This window comes from Serinus canaria, chromosome 10, assembly GCF_022539315.1.
Source record: "Serinus canaria isolate serCan28SL12 chromosome 10, serCan2020, whole genome shotgun sequence".
Classification (NCBI taxonomy): domain Eukaryota; kingdom Metazoa; phylum Chordata; class Aves; order Passeriformes; family Fringillidae; genus Serinus; species Serinus canaria.
The window spans coordinates 11,919,755-11,940,391 of NC_066324.1; the positions used below are offsets into that span (position 1 = coordinate 11,919,755).

The 20,637-nt window shown below is 38.9% G+C and overlaps 1 protein-coding gene across 1 annotated transcript; it reads right to left on the minus strand.

The window, feature by feature from the left end:
• Positions 1–178: 178 nt before the first annotated feature.
• On the minus strand, positions 179–20,424 carry AP4E1 (adaptor related protein complex 4 subunit epsilon 1). The gene is made up of 21 exons (XM_050978465.1): positions 20,238–20,424; positions 19,842–19,913; positions 18,871–18,994; positions 17,434–17,507; positions 15,944–16,065; positions 14,999–15,158; positions 14,335–14,501; positions 13,689–13,762; positions 11,491–11,613; positions 11,293–11,402; positions 10,887–11,030; positions 9,686–9,794; positions 9,434–9,552; positions 8,438–8,740; positions 7,764–7,878; positions 7,264–7,399; positions 6,474–6,729; positions 5,162–5,728; positions 3,636–3,820; positions 2,785–2,942; positions 179–2,352 (listed from the first exon to the last, which is right to left on the minus strand). Exons 1-21 carry the CDS (start codon positions 20,397–20,399, stop codon positions 2,192–2,194), a joined length of 3,441 nt encoding a protein of 1,146 aa, XP_050834422.1. The 5' UTR covers positions 20,400–20,424; the 3' UTR covers positions 179–2,191.
• Between the last annotated feature and the right edge of the window lie 213 nt (positions 20,425–20,637).

Consider the following 20,637-nt stretch of genomic DNA (forward strand, 5'->3'; position numbering starts at 1 on the left):
TTTTCATATCTCCAGCTGAGAAACAAGACATTTAAATTATTAATGGATTCAAGACTTCAGTGATGTTTCACTGTTCAGATGCAAAAAGAAACAATTAAAATAGAAACTAGCTCTTAATATACAGAAACACTGCTACATGTGATGGAAAAGAACATTTAACAAGTATCCAACTTTTTTTTAATAAAACTGATTTTATTAAACTGCAAGAAATGCAAATATGGTGATAGATTCAGAACAGTATTTGTTGGGCAATCCAAAAATAATGTCTGACACAGGTACAATTCCCTGCACACTCCTTTAAGTGATGACACCATAGAGCAATCAGAATACTGACACCTTAACATACACTATTCATACAGTGAGAAAGGTTACACAGAACATTACATTAACAACAGAAGGCATTGCTGTCTTTGCAGTTCTTTAAACACCAGGACATTGAACATCTCCTTGCTGAAATGGTTTAAATGCATAGGCCACAAACAGATATTTGTATCAGAGTTCCTATCATTACAGAAGTCCAATTGCATAACACAAGTCTGATTTACCAGCAGGGAAATCATCTGCTGGAAATTATTCCACTATAAATCAGTTTTCATTTATATAAACTGTCTTGAAGTGCCAAGTAAACATTTAAGTATGCAGAACATTAAATATATTTACAGGTTCAGTGCACTTTAAATTCCTCAGTAAGAGGGTACTGAAACAACAATAAAAAAGGAACTTTGCTTGGATGATTATACTTGTGATAACACAAGTAGCTTGACTTAAAAGAAAAATTTCTATCAGCACATTAACTTTCTTACAGCAATTTCATGAGCGTTTACCAAAACAAAGTAAAAGAATACTTTGTTTTCCTTTAGAACCAGAGCTAATCAGGTGAGAATCAGAAATGCTGATGTGTGAGAGGTTCCTTGTTACTACTAAACACACCAAGTAGAGAACTCCACCACAGAATCCCTTTGTACCATGTCTGAACTGTGTGTACAATCTTGGATGCTTCAACAGAAAACAAGACCAGCTATAAATACTAACCAGTACTATTTTTCATTTAGCATCTAAATAAATGAAGATTGCTGGATTTTCAAGATTGTGAGGTTCCTGCAGGAAGAGGAGACAATCTGCTCAGACACGTTTTCCACATTTGCTGCTGTGATTTAATCCCTCATGCCTTGCTGCAGTTCCCAGGCATGCACACACAACACAGCCACATCTCTGCAATTCAGACCTTTGGTGAGTCATACCAAGGCTATAAATAATTACAAGTAAAAATAAATGGAAGTTTTCCCCTTGTGAATTTTCATGCACAGGGATTTTGGCCAGATTAAATTTATAGGGTGGACTGGAAAGCAATGAACATGTTCACTAAACAAAAATCAAGCAGTCAACATGTCCACAGCCAAGTGCCCCCAACTCAGTCATCTCAGAGCTGTTCCACATGGAACTTCATCTAGGACATGCACAGACACTCAGTGACTGTCACAGACCCCTGTGCAACAGGAATGAGACTGGAATCTGGGTCAGGAAGAACTGCAGACAGGAACTAACCTGAAGGGCTTTAGCTAACCCCCAGGAGGTGCTTCCAAACAATTTCACATGCCTGACTCCTATCAAAAATCTATTTAGATGTTATCCCTTCCATGGTAAAAACCAAAGATCATGGGAAGTGTTTTCCTCCCTAGAATCTTTTAACTGTTTTAAAACCATGCATTTGTTGCTACATAAGTTATTTTATATAACCACCAATATGGGTCTTGTTGCCAGCAGTGCTTAAAAATAGCTTTAGAAAAATTATCAAAATAAAATTAAATAACTGATCAAGTCTGACCTCATAATGGACATGTTTCTTCAAAATCATATTTAAGTAGTTGCCATGACGAATAAGTGTTGGCATCTATAAAAGCTGTGTAATAAAAATAAATACTTTCAGTCATTTACAACAAAATTAATATACATTTCACTTACACAGGTAACAATACTTTAATGTACTGTACAGTCCTGAGCACGTTTTTGCAGGGGTAATATAGGTCACCATTTCTCCCCCACAAGTCCACTTGGACATTTTCAGCAGGAAAAATCTTTTAACACTTGAAGAAGCAGTATCTTAGTTTAGCTTTGGTAATTATCTGTGCAGCTGTATAAATCTTTGACTTGCTTTCACACACCAAACAGATTAAGGCAGGCACTGTTGCTCTCAGGATTCCTCCATCACCTTCTGGCACTGATAGAGCAAACCATCTGGAAGAGCAGCACAAGGGGACCTGAACCACAGGGCCAGCAGCCCGGAGTGAGTGCGGCAGTGCAGCAGACAGGGCACAGAAGGAAGGAGCTGGCAGGCCAGGATTCCCTCATTACCTGAGAGAACACAGGGACAAATGCACTAACAATTAGCAAGCAACTACTGCTATAGCAGACTTCACAGAAAATGCATCTGCCACACTCCATGTCTGCTCTTTTCCCCTACTCTTACCTCTAACTCATGGAACACATCACCACAAATCATGCCAAAATCCTACCTTCCTATTTGTCATACAGCTTCATTCCCTTTCTGTCCTACCCAAAACTCTTCACAGTGCAAGCTTTCTCCTTTGTAAAAAAATCCAGTGTTTGCTGAACACTTGTACCTTTACATCACCTTCCCACAGACCCCTGAGTGAGGCAAAGTCCATGGGACACCAGTCCCTGTTCACCATGTTCCCAAACATTCCCTCCCTTAACCTGCAAGATACTCTCTTGTTTTCCTGGGACAAATTACCCTGGAGCACCCCACAGCAGACTCTCACTTACCTATAACATCAACTCTGTGGAGTTTCAGCTTCTGTTGCAGTGTGTCCAGGGCTGCTAAAAGGGAATCTTGGCAAGATGACATTTTTATATTCTGTTTCACATCATTGGAAAGAGACAACCACAGCTTCCCAAAGTCTTCTGTAGTCATTTCCATTGGCCTAAAAGGAAGTTCACCACATTTCTTAGCCAAACAATATTTATAAATCGGAATATCTTTGGTCTCCAAAAACCCCTGTATATGGAAGCAACTGGACAATGGAGCACACAATAAGTAAATAAGTATTAGTTTAATCAAACCCCTCCTCTTTCCAGCCTAACATTTAAAAGCTGTTTCTATGTCTTGCTTTAGATTTCTAAATTTTAAAAAAATTAATTTTCAAATTTCACTTCAAAAGAAAAGTCTCTTGGACAAAGGACACTTGTTTTTTCCTACTCCTAAAATAAATGCAGTGTTCAAAAATGAAAAGAATGAGCTTTCTTCTTCCTCTGCAGAAGTTGTCAACCTTTTCATACAGTGTTCTGGTTTCTGCACTCAAACCACTTATTTCCTCTTGACATGTTTACATTATGCCATATTTTAAAGCATCATGTCCTTCTGTTCTCTGTTCTGTTAGTGTCCTCAAGAACAGTTACAGTCAATATTCTCCCTGCCTTTGTACTTCTTGCTGGAACTTTACCCCTTTTTGCAAGTGTAAAATAACCCTTTATTATCTTTACCAGCCATCTCAGATTTGAATTAGCTGCTAAAGGTGAAGCCTTATATTTTCATAGTCAGTACCCAAATCACCTACCTTTGTCTAACACTGAGCTGTATAGAAGTGTTTTTAAAAACTGCAGCTTATTTTATTTACCTGATGAAGTCCATCAATGATAAAGTTACTGAAAATTCAAGGCAAGTTTCCATCTCTGACTGGTAGCTAACAGAGCCAGGAAGAATTGCCTGTGTACAGACTTTGTTCATCCTCATGCATTTCTGGCAATGTTCCACACTTTGAGCGTCAATTACAGGAAACTGGGAGGTGGCACTCTCCAAAATCTATATGTCATAAAAGGAATAAAGAATATAAGTCTTGCTGTCAAGTTGTGCAAGTGATTCAGACACAGCTATAAAACTGTGTAAGTGCCTCATTTCTGTTGATTGTTCTTGGAGTATTTGACAAGTGAGCAGAGCTACCATACCTCAGCCCTCATGAAGGATAAATCAATCACTAACACCTACAAACATTCTATGGGATCCACAGCACCAGTGAATTTGATCTCTGACAATTGGCTTCTCTCAGCTCCAAAAAACTGCAGCAGGAACCTGAATTCTGTAGCTCAGTCCCAACATAAACTAATACACAAGCAAGCAGCATCACATCAAGCTACACACTAAAGCAAGAACTTGAGAAAACATCCCTAATAAAAAGGAGGATTTCTAGATTACTCAGCAGGCCCTGGCTCTCCAAACAAATGGGTAACACAAATTCTATCCATGGTAGTGGTCTGGGTGGGAATTTAAGTAAATCACTAGAAAAACCTAGACAGGAGATGCTCACTATCTATCAATGCCAAGCTAAGTTTGATTCAAATCAGAAAGGGAAAGGGACTCCATAACCAATTAGCAGTTCCATCACCAAGTCAATTCTAAAAGAAACAATCCACTTAATTCTTGTTATCTGGTTATCACTTGCTGAGTTGTTTAATAATTCTGTGCTTCTTTTAAGCAAAATCTGTGGATAGATCAATCTACTGGCTATTCCTAAATATCTTTCCAAATATTTAAATGAAGTTTTATTTATGACTACAACATCCCTTTACCAATCATATTTAAATCCCTAATGCAGCCAATGTAAAAAAATAAACTGACCAACTCCTCTGCACTCTCAGCTAAATGCATGAGAGTGAACCATGACTGATGTCTTTGAAACAAGAACCGAAAGCAGCTTACTCAAATCTGGTGTCAGGAAAGCATCATGTTTGCCTATCAGGTAAATACAAATGATGGCACAAGCACAGTAGCCACACCCAGACAAAAGAAAGCTACACAGCAAGGTGAACTCAAGTCATACCACTCCAAGCAGGACCAGTGAGGTCTGCATTTGGTTTAGTTTTTGCATTCAGAATGGAAAAATCACACATATTCACTACACAGAGGCAAACAAAATCAAGGTGAATTAAAAAAGCGAGAGGCTAACTTTTATAACCAAAGTAAGTTTATAGTGAGATTTCTCTCACCTCCTTTTAAAGCTATGTATCACAGGTGTAGCACAAGTTTTAAGGAAATACTTTGGAAAAAGGCATGGCTACCACATTAAACCAAATACTGCACAGTTAAATACAAGCAAAAAGCAAGAAGTTCCAAGAGAATTTAAAATACAATGGAAACATTTCTTACCTGAAAGTGTTCTGTTTCTTCAAACACTAAGTTCACAGCATGAAGTGCAGAAGTAGTTTTATTTGAAACAAAAACAATGAGCAACAGAGAGTCATCTGTCCACACCTTACATAAATGCAGAGCTAAGGCATCATTCTGACAAAGTCTCACTACTTCAGAGTGAGGAAGTTCTTCAAGTTCTTCCGGTAAGGAAGGGACCAATGGTGTTTCACTGGCACTTTCACATTGAGCACTTGAAGAAGGCTTAAAAATTTCAATATTGCTATCAGCAAACAAAGATGACTGTGACAGCCTGTCAGCTGAAATTCTGTCATCCAGCACAGATTTTCTGAGGGACTGAGGTGTTTCAAATGCTAAATTGTCTTCTACAATATCTGAAGAAGAAGGGGAGGCTTTCCTTAACCTTCCCTCAGAGTCCTCCACATTAATAGGTACTGTATCAAGTAAGGGACCAAAATCTGAAGCAGCACTGTTTTGGAAGTCTGATGTCTCCTCACTCAAGTGCTGAGTTTCAACTACCTTTGATTTCCTTTTGAACTTCTGAGTAGCTGTGTCTGCTTTGCCCATCTGAAAAGGAAAGAGAAAAAATAAAATGGGTGGAAAAGTTCCTAGCAATCAGCTGTGTTACTGTTTATCCCATGCAGTGAGGAGGTGAGGAAGGACCAAGGGATCAAAACAGATGACAAATCAAAGAGATTCCAAACATTTTAATGGATCCAGGCGGTTGCTGTATCTCTTAGAGAGTACTAAATCAGCTTATAATGCAAGAATGACTCAAGATTCTCTTAACTAACTAAAAGCTCTTATTAATAAAAGACTAAGCAAAGGTAGTATCTGGTTAACCAGTGCTAAGTGCCAAGATTTGAGCTGGCTAATATGATGCCAGTCTTAAAATATTACCTAATAGTGAATTCTTTTATGTTCAACATACTACCATACATAAACTTAAAAAGGTCTTGACATAGGCTGTCAAATTCTAGCCTAAGATCCAAATGAATGGTGACAGCTCTACAAGGCTGGGTCAAGGAACAGTTGTTCAGGAAAACTAACACTAGAACGTGGAGCACAACATGTAAACAGAGGAAAGTTCCAGTTACCAAATCAGATCTGCCTCAGAGGTTGTTTCATCCAGCTGTTTCAGGTTTCAATAAAATATCACACTGCAAAAGCCATTCTCAATAGTTTTTCAATGACTTGTGGGGGTGGGGTTGTCTTATCACTAATTTGATCTCCATCTGCATACAAGTATCTATAATTCTCAACAAGACCATATGTAAACTTTAAACTGCTAAGTCCCAAAGGAATCACTCACCAGGCTGACACCAGCACTTGATCCCAGCCCGATGAACAAAGTTGATGCTAACTGCTGCTTCTCTTTGTCTTCCTCAGACAGGCTGGCCCCTTGCTCAGGCTGCAATGCAGGAGGTTCCCCCACTGGCCCTGCTAATAAGCTGCCACAAGGCACTGCTTGTGGCTCGTTTCCTTTCCCTGTTTTGTTTTCTTTCTTTGGAAGGTAACCTTCTTTTCCCCACAGCTTGCGTACTCCCTCAAGTTTCAGAGTATTTGTCCTAAAAAGGCAAACAAAACAAAGCAGGATCAGAAATATGAACATGCTCATAAAAACATGCCAAGACTCAAACACCATTCACTACTTTGGTTCTTTGATAGACAAGAGTGAGCAGTAAAATATAAAGACTCTGGAAAGGTTTCCTGCATACCAGTTTAGCAGAGTATAAATGAAGTTATTAATTCGTATGCAACTATGGATATGGAATTAATGTGTAGTGTACTAAAAATAAAAGGAGCATCTTACCCTGCAAACCCTTAGCCTCACTTCTATCTTGGTGCAATCATCAGGCAAGCCTACCCTGATGGTACTGCATCAGCTATCACCTCAACTGCAGTCTGTGAACAAAGTGGCAGAAGAGTCTGGCCACATCAGCTCTTTTCCTACTTATTACACAGATGCCCCCACCTGATCTTATGATGTGACAGAGGTTGGTGCACTCTTTCTAGCTCCATGCAATGAAGCAACAAAGACTCATGATAATGACAAGAACAGAAGCTTAGATGTACTTCACTTCAAATACAAATGAACTCACTCTTTGTGCCCCGTCTCAGCACTATTCCCAGATATATCAGAGCCAAAAGATAAACCAGTGGGGGACTGTCTGCCAGTGACACCAGATGAGGACACACTTGAAGCAAATGACAATCCATAAGGTTCAAAATTCAGAGCTGCAAGACAGACAATTTTAAAATTACAAGGAGGCATAAAAAAAAAGAATTAAATATATTTTCTGAAAATAGATATCCCTGTACTGCTGGACTTCTCAGGCTTTCACTTTAATAATCCCCACAAATTTCAATTCCTCTAGATCAGCAAGGATTATAGTAAGACTTTCTCACCTACAGAACAACAATCTATATACATCAGCTAGACAAAGGTAGAACTAAAATCTAAGTTGAACTCAGCTCTTGTCTACAAACAACAGTTGCATTGAGATACTATTATTTTAAGAAGATAAATTAACTGTACACTTTAATTGTTAATACTTCTCAGGCAATTTACCAGTATTAAATAAATGCAGTGAGCTGTCACCTTTTTCCTGAGAAAGTTTCTCTTCTTGTCTCTGGTGATGAGGCTTATATGGTGCTGCACCATGACCAAGTCCCTCAGCCACAAACCCATCCAGAAAAGATAAGGAAGCATCTACCTACACAGAATTTAAAGGAATGAAAAGGCAATAAAAATAATTGCTCTATGTGAGCCAGATGTCACCAGAAGAATATGGTGTCTTATCAGCAAATCAGGACATTCATGTCACATGTCCCATATCTATCAGTTAAGAAGCTATATAGACAGAATCTTTTCCATCCTTTGCTGTGGAAATTTCATGGTCAAAATCAGTAGTTTTTAAATAGGAAACAAAACCCTTTGAATTCAAAAGCAGTATTGTATCACTAAAGCAGGCCTACCTCATCTTTGAAAAAAACAAGAGACAACTAAAAATAAACCAGTGTTTAGAATTATTATTTTGCTAAAAGCTACTCCATCTTACTTAACTAACACACCATGGTTCTTTATCTTTCAGTACAGAACACTATGTTTCATCCCATATGCCTGAAGAAGTGTTTCTGAAAACCCACTTTAAGCAGACTTGCACCCAGTGAGAACTGCAAATACCATTCACTTTAGAAACACCTTTTCACCAAAATATTCACCCCCCTGGACCACAAAGAGGTTCAAGAAAAAGAACCTGGAATGTGTCTTACCACCAGGTCACTGCAACTAGCATCAAATGGAAGCAAGGTTTTCATCAGGGCTTTGTCTTCATACAGATGCTTCAATTCAAAGGCATATTGTCTCAGGCATGTATCCAGAGAGCTGCTGAGTTCTTGGATTAGTGCATCCACTGTTTTTGAGCAGGAAGTGTGTGATGCTATCTTGGTGACTGCAGCCATTATCCACGCTTTCGTTTCAGAAGTAACAAAAGTCTTCTTCAGCAGGCTGTGCAGCTTTGTCAAAATAACTTCTGGATCAACATCTGTAACAAGACTGAAATACTCTCCCAACACCTATTCACAAAGAACAGACAAAATACGCATTTAGAGCAGAGCTCTCGCTTTTGAGATTGGAATATAGTATTAAAATAACACAATAAATCCACTCACATTCAAGAAACTATTATTTAAACATGTTCCAAGTTATTTCTTTACCACATTGTGTTTTACATGTCAAAGGGTTGAAGTGACCTTTGTGTTCACCTCAACAAACTTCAACTTTTGGCTTTTTAAAAAAATCAAATAACTGTCTGGAAAAGAAAGTTAAACATAACTAGGCTCTGACAAATCACCATCTCCTCAAACTGCAGCCTCTCCCTTGGGTGGGAGCTGAAGCTTCCCCAGTATCAGATAACCCCAGCACAGCACCTGGCCAGTCTTCTGCAGGCTACAGGAGCATTTCACAACCACACCTGGCTAATCTGGATGAAGACAGAAAGACTCTCAGTATGCAGTCAGATTCGGGTGACTGCTAAGCCATTCCAACAGTCACCTGCATAAAAGGGAGGAAGTCAGCTTTTCTACAAACCACAAGTTAATAGTCCTCAGCTACCAGAGAGGTCACTAAAATAGATTTCAGCATGTTAGCTTGACTTCAAGTAAAAGTGACTAAAAATTAAAGTTTAATAAATATTTATTAAAAACACTATCATCTTTGACAGCTTCCTCCAATCTGTGTATGGAATTCTGACCATGTGTCTACCTTACCCAACTCATAACTTGTAGGAATTTCTGTGGATACAATTTATCTTCCTCCTCAAGTAACCCCAAATAAGACTGAACTGCATACATCCGTAGCTGATGATCTTCTTTTTCATCATCAAATCCTGGGTAGAAAACAGCAGAGTTTCTGTGAAACACAAATAACATATCCTACCAAGCATTCCAAAGTTCATTTTAGGAAAAGAAAACTGCTTCCAGATTATTAAGGAACATTCTTCAGAGCATGTGGGGAGTTACCTTCAGCCAACAGCCTCAGGAAGTTGTTTGGGATATCAGAATGCACAACATCACCTCCAACTGAGAACACAGCATTCATTGTCTGGATGAACCACTCATTGTTAGGGGCATATGTGTCCAGATGTTAAGGAATGAAATGCTAAGGCATAACTTTTTCTTTCTCTTTTAGTGTATTTCCAGAGGAATGCCCATCATGAGTTTATTCAGGCCTCACACATTAGGAACAGCATGTCCACATTTGTCCTACTCTATTTTAAGCTCACACTTGTCCTGTGCTAGGCTTCCAGATAATCTTTTGTTTACCCAGCATCACTTGATCAATGATAACAAAACAGTTCTTTTCAGCAGTGCTTTGCTGTTGATTTACCAACTTTAGAAAATTATTTTAAGCACTCCACATAAATCCTTGCCTTTTTTTAAATATATTTAACTTTTGATCAGCCTTTACTAACTTTGAAAGTTGGCTTTTGCCTTCTCTCAGATAAGTCCTGAAAACACACAGTTAATGAATGGAAATTCTTAACAGCACAGAAATTTTAGAGTTATTGTATTCATTTTTACATACTGCAGGACAACAGAGCTTTTTTTAGTACAGTACTCCATGCCAAGCACTGCACAAACAGGATGATAAGGCAGCTCTCTGTTATCAAAAGCTTACAACTCAAGATATCAGACAAAAACACACATGGAAATCAGGCAGTGGCAGGTCTAACAGTAATGCCCATCATAAACCAAATCCCTAATCATTACTTTCATCTTTTAAGGCATTTTTTTAAAAAAATCTTTTCTTTATTTCTATCAAAGTGTGCTGTTCTTAGAATCCATACACCAATGAAGAGTTCTATCAGGGAAGATCAGTCCCACCATTACAGAACAGCACTTCAAGTAGCACTGAGACATCTCTCTCTACGCAGTGGTATAAGGCTTCAAAGTTTGAATTTAAAACATAAGGTTTTAATGCTAAAGTCCAAAGGCAAAATTTGTGTGCAATTAGCTCCTCTCAGTGAAACACAAGAAACACTGTTTGTATGTGCTTTCTTTTGCATTTGAAAGGATGAGAAGCACAGCTCTTACACTTCCTACTTCACAAGATCATGAATGATGCTTTGATAGGTATCAATGCTACAGGTGCCTCAGTTCTGACTTCAAAGTTTCAGAAAAATAAAAGGATATTTCTCAACTAGTTCAGAAAAATAAAAGGATATTTCTCAGCTAGTTCTGCTATTTTGCCAACTAAGCTGATGATAGCATATTCTTCTTGGCTTTCTTTTAGATAGTCAAGCATCTTCTGGACTATGACAATTACATTCTGCCCATTTGTAATCCTGTAGAGAAGCTCTAAAGTCTGAAAGAGAAAGCACAGAAATATTAATTGGTTCTGATGACTCAAAAAAAGAAGCAGCAAAACAGCAGCTTTAGTACACCAAATTGAGCAACTGTTCTTAAATGAAATACCCTGCTTCTCTACACAGCTTGTCACATTAACAGTGTTTGTAACTGCTCTCTCACCATTGTGGAAACAAAGCATTTTTACACGACTCATTTTACAAAACTTATCCCCCAGCTTAACAATGACCTTAATTTTTGACATTTAGAAATTCACTGACCTCCCTTTTAATAATGGGATCTGGATGGTCCAGACATTCAATTATTGTCATCTGGTGCTGAAGTGCCAGGTTTGGATCCTGCTGGATAACATAGGTCAGAGCCTTTAAACCTGGAATGTAAGAGATTGCAAGTGATGAAAGGCAATGCTACCACTATGGCCAAATTAAGGACAGCATAATAAAATCAGGCATCCTTACCTAAGTATTTCAAATTAATTTTGGGTGACAAAACAAATTTTCCAATGCACTTGGCAGCCTTTTCAAGTAATTCAGATTTGGGATAAATGGTATAAATTGTTTGGACACATTCAAACAAGATGGCTGCAGGAGGAGAAGACACATAATTAATGTGTATTGAATACTTCTATAATCCAAAAATTTTAACAAACAAATGAGCTCAGTGTTCCTCAAGGACTGGCAGTGCTATCCCACTCCCACTGAATCTAAGCAGAGAGTACCATCTGACACAAGGAAAAGCAGGTAAAAGTCTATCTCCTTTAGTACATACATGTTTTAATTAGCCCCTGCATACAACTTTCTGTCCTTAAAGTTCTTCCAACCTTGAAGTCTCCTACAGCTGCTCAAGGCACTGGACTGGGACAGTCTTCAGAAAGCCAACAAGCAACTATAAAGGATTTGAGACAAATTATTTTTGGTAACTCATAATTTCTTAGCTACTACCAACAGCCAAAATCATCCCAAGAACACTCTTGAAAAAAAAAAAAAAGAACCAATGAAAAATTAAAACAGAAACAAAACCAGAAAAACCCCATCAGCTTTGTACAGTTGTTTGAGAAACATCTAGAAATAAACTGAACAATGTACAAAAAGTAATTACTCCTTTATGGCAACAATTTGGGCAAAGATTCAGACCAAGTTAGTCTCCCAAGTTAATTAGGGCTTAAAATCATGCTGTTGTTCCTGTAATTCAGTGCCTAACTGAACTGTCCAATAGACAGCCCCCTCTCTTCCTTACCCATTACAGACTAAATCTCACAAGACTAGCACCCAACAGAACTGCCTGTAAGAAACATGCCATAACCAATTACTTTCTATAGGAAAGAGCAAATCACTCAGAATTACATTTTTCTTTTCTTTTGTCTGGGATTATCAACTACAGTTTTAGAAAACGCTTGCCATAGGTGAACAAAAACTACTTCTATGTGCTTGTAGAAATCATAATGAACTACCCACTTTGTCCCTCTAAGTGCTCAAAACAAATTTAATGTTTAACTCTTGGCACATGCAAATAGCCTGTATTAAAAGTCAACCCATCTCCCAATAACTTGTATGTTCTTGCCTAAAAGAACAGAAGCAATCAGCTGAATACTCTAAACATCTGACAGATGCTTCCTCATTTATTATTTACTAAAAGAGAATACTTCCCCAAAGCTCCCCTTTTTATGGAAGTGAGGCTTACACAATGCTTTACAACATATGTATGATGTAGGTGTTAGACATCTACAGCTTTGAGCCATGTTCCTTTTTTGCTTCACCCCTCACTGATGTTTTAAAGTCTCAACTTTCTTTCCACTCCATTAGCACAGGGAACTTAGGCACATCTGCTTTCTTTAACAATAAAAAAATTAGGGTGGTAGGTTTTTTTAGTAGTAAAACAGCTTTTAAATTATGGTTCTAGAGCATCAGAACTCAGATTTTGGGGAGGTATTCAGATCTGGGGAGGAGAAGACAAGGAAAAAGACAAATTGCTCAACTTTTTAGTAGGAAAAAAGTTAACAGTGCAACTATTCCTTTTGCTTTGTAGTAGCAACAAAACCAGCTTTCTCTACTGAGAAGACAATGAACTTCTACCAAAATGAACTTTCTGCTACGTTTTAGAAATGTTCAATTGAGACACGTGCCAAAGACATCCTTTCACAGGCAGCACGGCCACTGAACTCTGGAAGTGCAATGTTTATTACTGTGCCCAGAGGAGAAGCCCTACATAGCTGGCAAGAACTGACACTGTCCCTGCACACTATTGCCTTTCTCAGGGCAGTGAAAAGAAATCGAAGCTTTTATACCACACAGAGATGTATCAGCAGGATTTTCTTTTAGTGCTTATTTCAACTTAAGCAATGTCCAATAAAAGCTTTCATGAAGCAGCTGACTTTGTGTATTTGGGGGCAGGGTCAATGCAAACACAAGGGTAAAGGCTTTGGAGCCAAAAAGAATTCCCTGTATTTAGATGTGTTTTACTTCAATGATAAAAAATTAATGCTGTACAGCAATGCATCACTTGTGCTACTATTTACTAGTTGGACACTTGAGAATACAATTAATGTTAAGACTATAATTAGATTTTTCAAAAGTACTGTGTAAGTATTTTAGCATAATCAACTACTTATTTTCTATCTTTTCAAATATTGATAATTACATAAAATAACCTTACCCACCATATGTAATATTATGATTAATCTCTGCTCTTCTTAAAGATTCATCTAGAACATCATACATCAATTCACTTGTCCTATTTAAGAAAATATTTACAATTAATTGCACCACTAATAAGCATGCAGTCTCATTTTGCCAAACAGTTCAGAGCTATTATTGAAACCTGTAACCTATTATTCATATCCACAAATTTGCTATAACACAGAAGAGCTCTATAACATGATCCCAAATGGAATTTAACAGGATGCTTGAAGCTTTCAAAAGCAACATTTACCATATCATAAGAATAAAAACACTTCCCTTGCTGCTTGCATAAATAAAGGGGTCAACAGGAAAAGGATCACGGACAACCAGGTCCTCACAAAATGGCAGCACTCTTTTATAATAGCTTTACTCCAGCTCTTCACTGTTATTTGGTAACATTCTAACAGAAGTCCCAGTAAAATTACATTTTAATCATATTCCACAACAATCAATTGTTTAGACAACCCAGAAGCTAAGAAACTACTTTTGCAGAAATTCATCTGCTCACTGTCTTGGTTAAAAACAAACGTGCAAGAATTTCAACACTGAGAGCCTCTTACAGTCTATGAAGTGCAGGCTGTTACTGTACTTCAAATTATTACTTACAGAGAAAAATCTGGTTACCTTGGATCATCTTTTCCCAACAGCCCCAAAATTCTTAAAAGCTGAATTTGTAACCATGGTGCTGGCACACTGTGATAGTTGAAGTCAGCAGAGAGTTTTCCTCCCACCACCTGCTTCAGGATGGTTACAAAACTCCCAGTCAAGTCCTTGTATCCTGATGAGTTTTCCTACATAATGAAAATGAAATTCAAATAAAATATTTCAATACAACAGCTCAAAAGGAAAAATAATCCACAATTTGAGTAAGATCAAAATACCTACACCAATGGCATCATTTCTTTAAATCAGACTTCTGCTCTCAACCCTCAGCACCCATACGCTCTTCAATTTAAGCCTCTCTGCTCTGTTCTCACAGATTTGGAAAAGGAGCAGGTGTAACACATTTAAAATGAAATTTCCCTTTAACCCACTGTAGGACAGATCCACTAGCTAAGCACCCAGCAATGCTGAGCATTCAGACCCTGAAGAAGTGGATCTGTCCAGCTAAATGGAGGCCTGGCAGAAACAAATGTAACACATGACTACATAAATTAACTTTTCTAACTACTACAAGTGAGTTTTTTCTGCAAAACCTTGGTAGAGCACACTGTGTATTTAAAACAAAAAACAGAGAAATATCTCTCAAATTCAATTGTGCTTCTTTTTCTTCTAATTCTTTACCTACCTTAATCATTTGCAGATAAATATGCAAAGAAGCAGCCATGACTCCAGCATCCCTGTCACACAAAGCCTTCCGGAACTTATCGTGGATGTGCTGCACTTGATTGGGAGCAATGAGATAGAATTTGTATAAAGCTTGAACAGCTTTTCTTCGGATAATTTCCCTGAAATGAGATTCACACTTAACAAAACAAGAGTACTTTAAGTACTCAACTTTACAAAAAACTTGCCAGACCCCAGATCATGATTTGTAGAGATGGGAACACGTGTTTTACATGTTGGTAAGAAATGACTTTGAAAGTACCACTTAAGCAAGCAAGTGACAAAGCCAGCTTTAAAGCCTAGTAGAGGTGGATGTCAGATTGATCATTTAAAACAATGTCCACCAAAGACAAAATGAAATAGGCCACAACTCATCTGCTGTAGTCATACATGCAGCTCCAAAAAATACATGTCTAGAAGTTCCTGAATTAATTCATTCTGCAATTCCTTTTCGAATCAATAATTACAGCATTTCCCTCTCTTTATGGGATATAGTAAACAATTCAAACAAATCAAGGGTATCCACAGATACACCTTTAGCAGTTCCTCTAAAGAGCTTCATGAAAAAAGTATCAGTGAAGTTCAAGGATCTGGATCTGTTTCCCCACCTACTCAACAAACACTACCTTCATGCATACTGGTTAAAAGGACTCCAGCAAATAAATTCAATTACATTTACCTATCCACACTGGCTGTAAAAAAAATTTCTATCTACTCAATACTCAGTCAAGCTGTAAATAAATGAGACAAGAATCCAAGAAAAAACACAAGGAAAGGATTCATTTCTAAAGGTGATGACTAGAAAAGACCAACTGAGAGAAGAAACACTAGTTAATACTAAAACTACCTACAAAATTAAGTTATTCAGCTGTACAAGGCCATTTGAAATTCTGTAACAAATACCTACTTAGAATGCTGAAGCTTGTCTTCTATTAGGGGCAGAACAGCTGGAATCATCTCCCGTGGAAAGATCTGGCTGACAACAGTTAATGCCATGCACACCTCAACAAGATTAGTGCTCTGCAAGTCCTGTTACAGAAAACACAGTAGATTTTTCCTTAAGACTTTTAAATTCTACACAGACATCCCTCAAATCTTTCACAGACAAGCTGGACCTACCCCTCCTAGAGAGCCAACCCACAGCCAGCATCCTGCTCATGTTTGAGAGGAGCCAGCTCCCACTGAGCTCACCAGGCTCTTCTCCTTCACAGGAAGAGGGAACAGGCAGCTCCTCATACTCCTCTTACAGAACTACATTCTTATTTCAAACATGTGCAACATTAACACAGAGCTACAATCAATTTTTGTTTACTGAAATGACTGCAAAAATATGTTGAGTCCCTATCTGGATCAGGGAGATTAGTCACTTCCCACAGAATTCAATAGTACTCTCTACTGCTTTTGATCTAGCCAAAAGAATTATAAAAAATGAGCAAGCTCAATAATACTGCCAATTACCCATCTGTACACTACAATATTACCTACTTCCTAAGAAGCAAATGCAAATTACAAGTAACATTCCACAAAACTAACAAACAATCTCAATCTGTCCCACATACAATCAAATACAGTAGGTATGGCTCACTGTAACCCTAAACAAAAAAAATCAAATGGATGAACTTATGAAAACTACCATTACTCTTCAAAACAAATTAAATGTGTGAGATTTCTAGCTGATATAACTTGCTTGGCTCATCTCTCCCAGATAAGTTTCAGTCCTTATTTTGATTTAATTCTTAGTGCCATATTTTTAAATATTATAAAAAGGTTTTCAATCACAGCAACAAAACAACTATCACTTTCAATCTGTAATTTCTGGGACTTTGGCCTACTGAAGTAAAAGAGTAAACATTACACAGAAAGAGTTATAATAAGTCATAATTGCTCCATGCAAGAGACATCAGTAATAGATTTTCAGTGGTACTCCAAAATGTATTTCCATTTTCTGTCAAAGTTATCAGATGAGCTCAGAGAAGGCAACAGACACTTTCCATCAGCTAAAAGCCAAAGCTAACATGGCAAGATGCATGCATGGCTCCTCCTGGAGTTGAGAGGGTATGCAACTGGTACATTTATAAAGTAAAGTTTATGGCATATGTCCTCTGAAAGAACTTTTAAAATATGGCTTCAAGAGCAAGAACATTAAGATTAAATTAAAAAAGCAGGGAAAGCCATTCCAGACTGTCTTTGCTAATCAAAGTAATTAGATGTTGTGTGACAAAATGGGAAGAATTGGTCCAAGTTTTTGACCCCACAGCCCCCCTACATCAAGCTGCAGCCAAAGCTCTCTGTTTAATCAGGTGTTCTTCCCCACTGGCTCATCTTCTGGCACATGGAAACAGCCTCTCCTGTGCCTGTAAGATTTTCTCTTTTCATTTTTTTACAAAGGCACTATACCTTCACAACTGTGTTCACAAGTAGAAGCAGCAGTTCATGATTTTCATGTAAAAATAAAGAAACTGCCAAGTAACCTATAAAAGAAAGCACACTTCATTACTATTTTCAAGCAAAAAGCAACTTTATGACAGAAACTTTAAGACTGTAACATAAGAAGAGTTAACTCAAACAGTTACAAAAACCCAACAAAAAACCCCCGCTGGATAACAGTTGCTCCTGTTTTAAATATAAGGACTCTCTTTTTCCAGGCAAATCAGTTACATTTAAATTGCAGTGAAGCTCAACAAATAACAGCTAAGAATTCATAAGTTGTGAGAAATAAAAGACATTACAATACTTTTACAGCTAAAGAACAGTCAAGAGCACCCTTCTATTATAAATCACTTCCTGGCAAACTAATGTCTTCTCTGCACAGGGAAAAGTCTATTAATTTTAGACTATACAACATGAATGTACTTCCTTATAGCTGTTATTTTTTTTCCAAATAATAAAATTACTCTTCAAAGGAATTTTATATTCAACTTGGAATATACAAAAGTAAATCCAGCATCCTATGCCAGTGTTATTTTCTAACAATGAGGAAACCATTGCAGAATGCAGGAAAATAAACCTGCCAGCAACTTTTTTTTCTCCAAGGCCCCTCTCTGCTTTTAAACTAAGGGACTTCAGTGGGGAGTAGGGAGAGTGTGCTACAACTTATAGCAAGAACTGTACTTCAGAGAGAGTTTTTAGAGAATTCTTGTTTCATACAGGGCTTGGAGATCAAAATGAACAGCTTGAAAATAAATAACTGTACTGTCTGGGCTATCAGATTGATTAATCTGCTTATGATCATGGCCAGATACTTCAAACTACACCTACTGGAAACAAGCTTATAGCCACGATGGCAGGAAAGGAAATCGATCCCATGAAATTTCAACGAATCTGAAACAGCCTTCAAGATTTCTTTGGGAACTTCTGCCTCTATGCTGTAAGGGCCTCCCTGTTTGCCTCATTCCCTGCAACTCTTTCTAAAATAAAGAAAAAAATCCTACAAGCACCAAAACAGAAAATATGTATCTGACAGAACCATCTTTATCTAATCTTGCACTAGTATTTGGAAAAGAAACCAGATCCTGACAGAAATTCATTTTCTGCTTGATGTGTTTAACAAATATTCTCTTAAATTATTTGTTTACTGGTGTCGCAATTCGAAACAATGAAAGAACTGATAGCCAAAATAAATTCATTTGCCTGCCTTCCGTGCTGCAAGCACACACAGAGCACCTCACAAGCCAAGGATTTGGATAATTTCAAAAAGTAACAGACCACAAAACAAGACCAAGAAAATAGAGGAACATTTTAAGTAGGTTGTATTTGATATGAAAAACAAATCCTGAAAAACTTTAAAACTGGGAGTCTGAGAACATTATAAAGACTACAGCTTCATGCACATACCAACTCTCTTCTCCAGAAGATTCCCTTGCTGAGCAAGTTTGATTGCATGGATGTATCCAAAGGAAGACTCGTAGCCCAGCATTTCACAATAGATGAGTCTCACCATGCATTCCTTCATCAGTCTCTGAAATACCAGAAAGAACTAACTGAAAATTTTAAGTCCCACATGTTTTATGCACTCCTTCACTGCTCTACTGAAACAGAGAGCTTTATCTCATAGAAACATGTGAATTCATGCATTTTCTAAAATCTCAGAATTAGTAATTTTTTCTTTGCCATGAACTTCTTCAGCAAAGCAGTGTTAAATTTCTGCTAAAATGGCAGAACTCCCCTTATTCTACCCCTAAAAAAGTTCTTATTTTGATTAGTATGTGATCAACAGTAGATTAACTATGCGAACATAAAAAATATTAACCATCTGAAGCATTATGATGATCACGCTGTTAACAGAAATTATTTTTTACCAATTACTACCCTGGCTGAGGATGGTTTCTTACTACATGCATAATGAAATTCATTTTTCCCTTCAAAAATCCTCACTCATGGGACTGGCATATGTATTAACTAATTCAAAGTAGAATACATCATCTCCTGAAACTCAGACATGACAACAGGGCATACAACAAAGCACAGCTTCTTAAAAAGCACTGACTAATTGTAAGAGCAATGTCAGCCTGCAAAGAGTGTTATTTAATGGAAGCAGCATCACCTAGCTTTGCTGTCTGCACTACTTCAGAAACTACAGAATGAGAGTAGGGTCATACTATTACAGTTTATTCACATCCATCAGAATCAATGTTCTACCTGTTTTAACCATGCTATAAAATCATATGTATTGGCACTTTTTAACGCTGATGATTACATGTCTATAATGCAGATAACGTGCACATCCACCTGCGATAGAGTGAGAACACCCTGCCCTTCACCTTCGGTGTGCTGTTCCACAGCCTGCAGCCACTAACAGAACTTACAAGTGTTGTGCTGGGGGCTGAAACTGTTGCTTTCAAACTGCTTAGTTCCTGCTGGATTAATTTTTCTTCTTCCTAGAAAAATTAAACTTGTTTTAACCTCGCACAGATTTCACAGGCAAAACGTGAAAGAAGAACCAGAGGAGACACGGTCACTCAGCGCTGCCCCACGCTCCCGAGGCAGCGCGTCCCTCTCTCCGGGGCCGATCGCCTCCAGCACTGCCGTGCTCGCCCAGCCCAGGCCCCGGGGCGGCGGAGCGCAGCCACCACAAACACGGGGAGTTTATCGGGGGCTTCATCGTGGCCGAGGGGAGACACCGCGCCCGGGGCCCCCAGCCCAGCCCAGCGCCGGCTCCCCCGGGGCGGGAAGGGAGAGGAGCCCGGCCCCGCAGCCCGTACGTGCTTGGAGGTGAGCGCCGTGATGCTCCGGATGAGGCTCCCGAGCCGGGAGGAGGCCGATACCCTGCCGGGGCCGCCGGCACCGCCCGGGCCAGCGCCCGGGTCGTGCTGCCCCAGCAGCCCGGGCAGGGCGCTCAGCGTCCGCTCCACCACGTCGCTCATGCCGGACCCGCCACCCCCGGAAGAGCTGGGCCCGGGCGGCCTTTTCCGGGGCGGGACGGGAGGTGGTGCCGGCCGGGAGGGGCGGCGGGGCCGGGCGAGGAGGAGCCGCTCCCCGGGCCCCACCCGCCTCCCGGCTGGGCCGGGAGATGGAGCTGGAGAGCCGCGATCGGAGCGGGCCAGCCCCGGCGGGTGTGGCGGGCACGGAGCCTTCGCCCCCGGCGCTGCCCTGAGGGAGCGC

Coding starts and splice junctions, on each gene's coding strand:
- AP4E1 (XM_050978465.1), bottom strand. CDS start 20,399: ATGAGCGACGTGGTGGAGCGGACGCTGAGCGCCCTGCCCGGGCTGCTG. Junction 7,400..7,763: donor GAAACTTTCTCAGGAAAAAG/GTGACAGCTCAC, acceptor TCTGTCTTGCAG/CTCTGAATTTTGAACCTTAT. Junction 5,729..6,473: donor CAAGTGCTGGTGTCAGCCTG/GTGAGTGATTCC, acceptor TTTCCTTTTCAG/ATGGGCAAAGCAGACACAGC.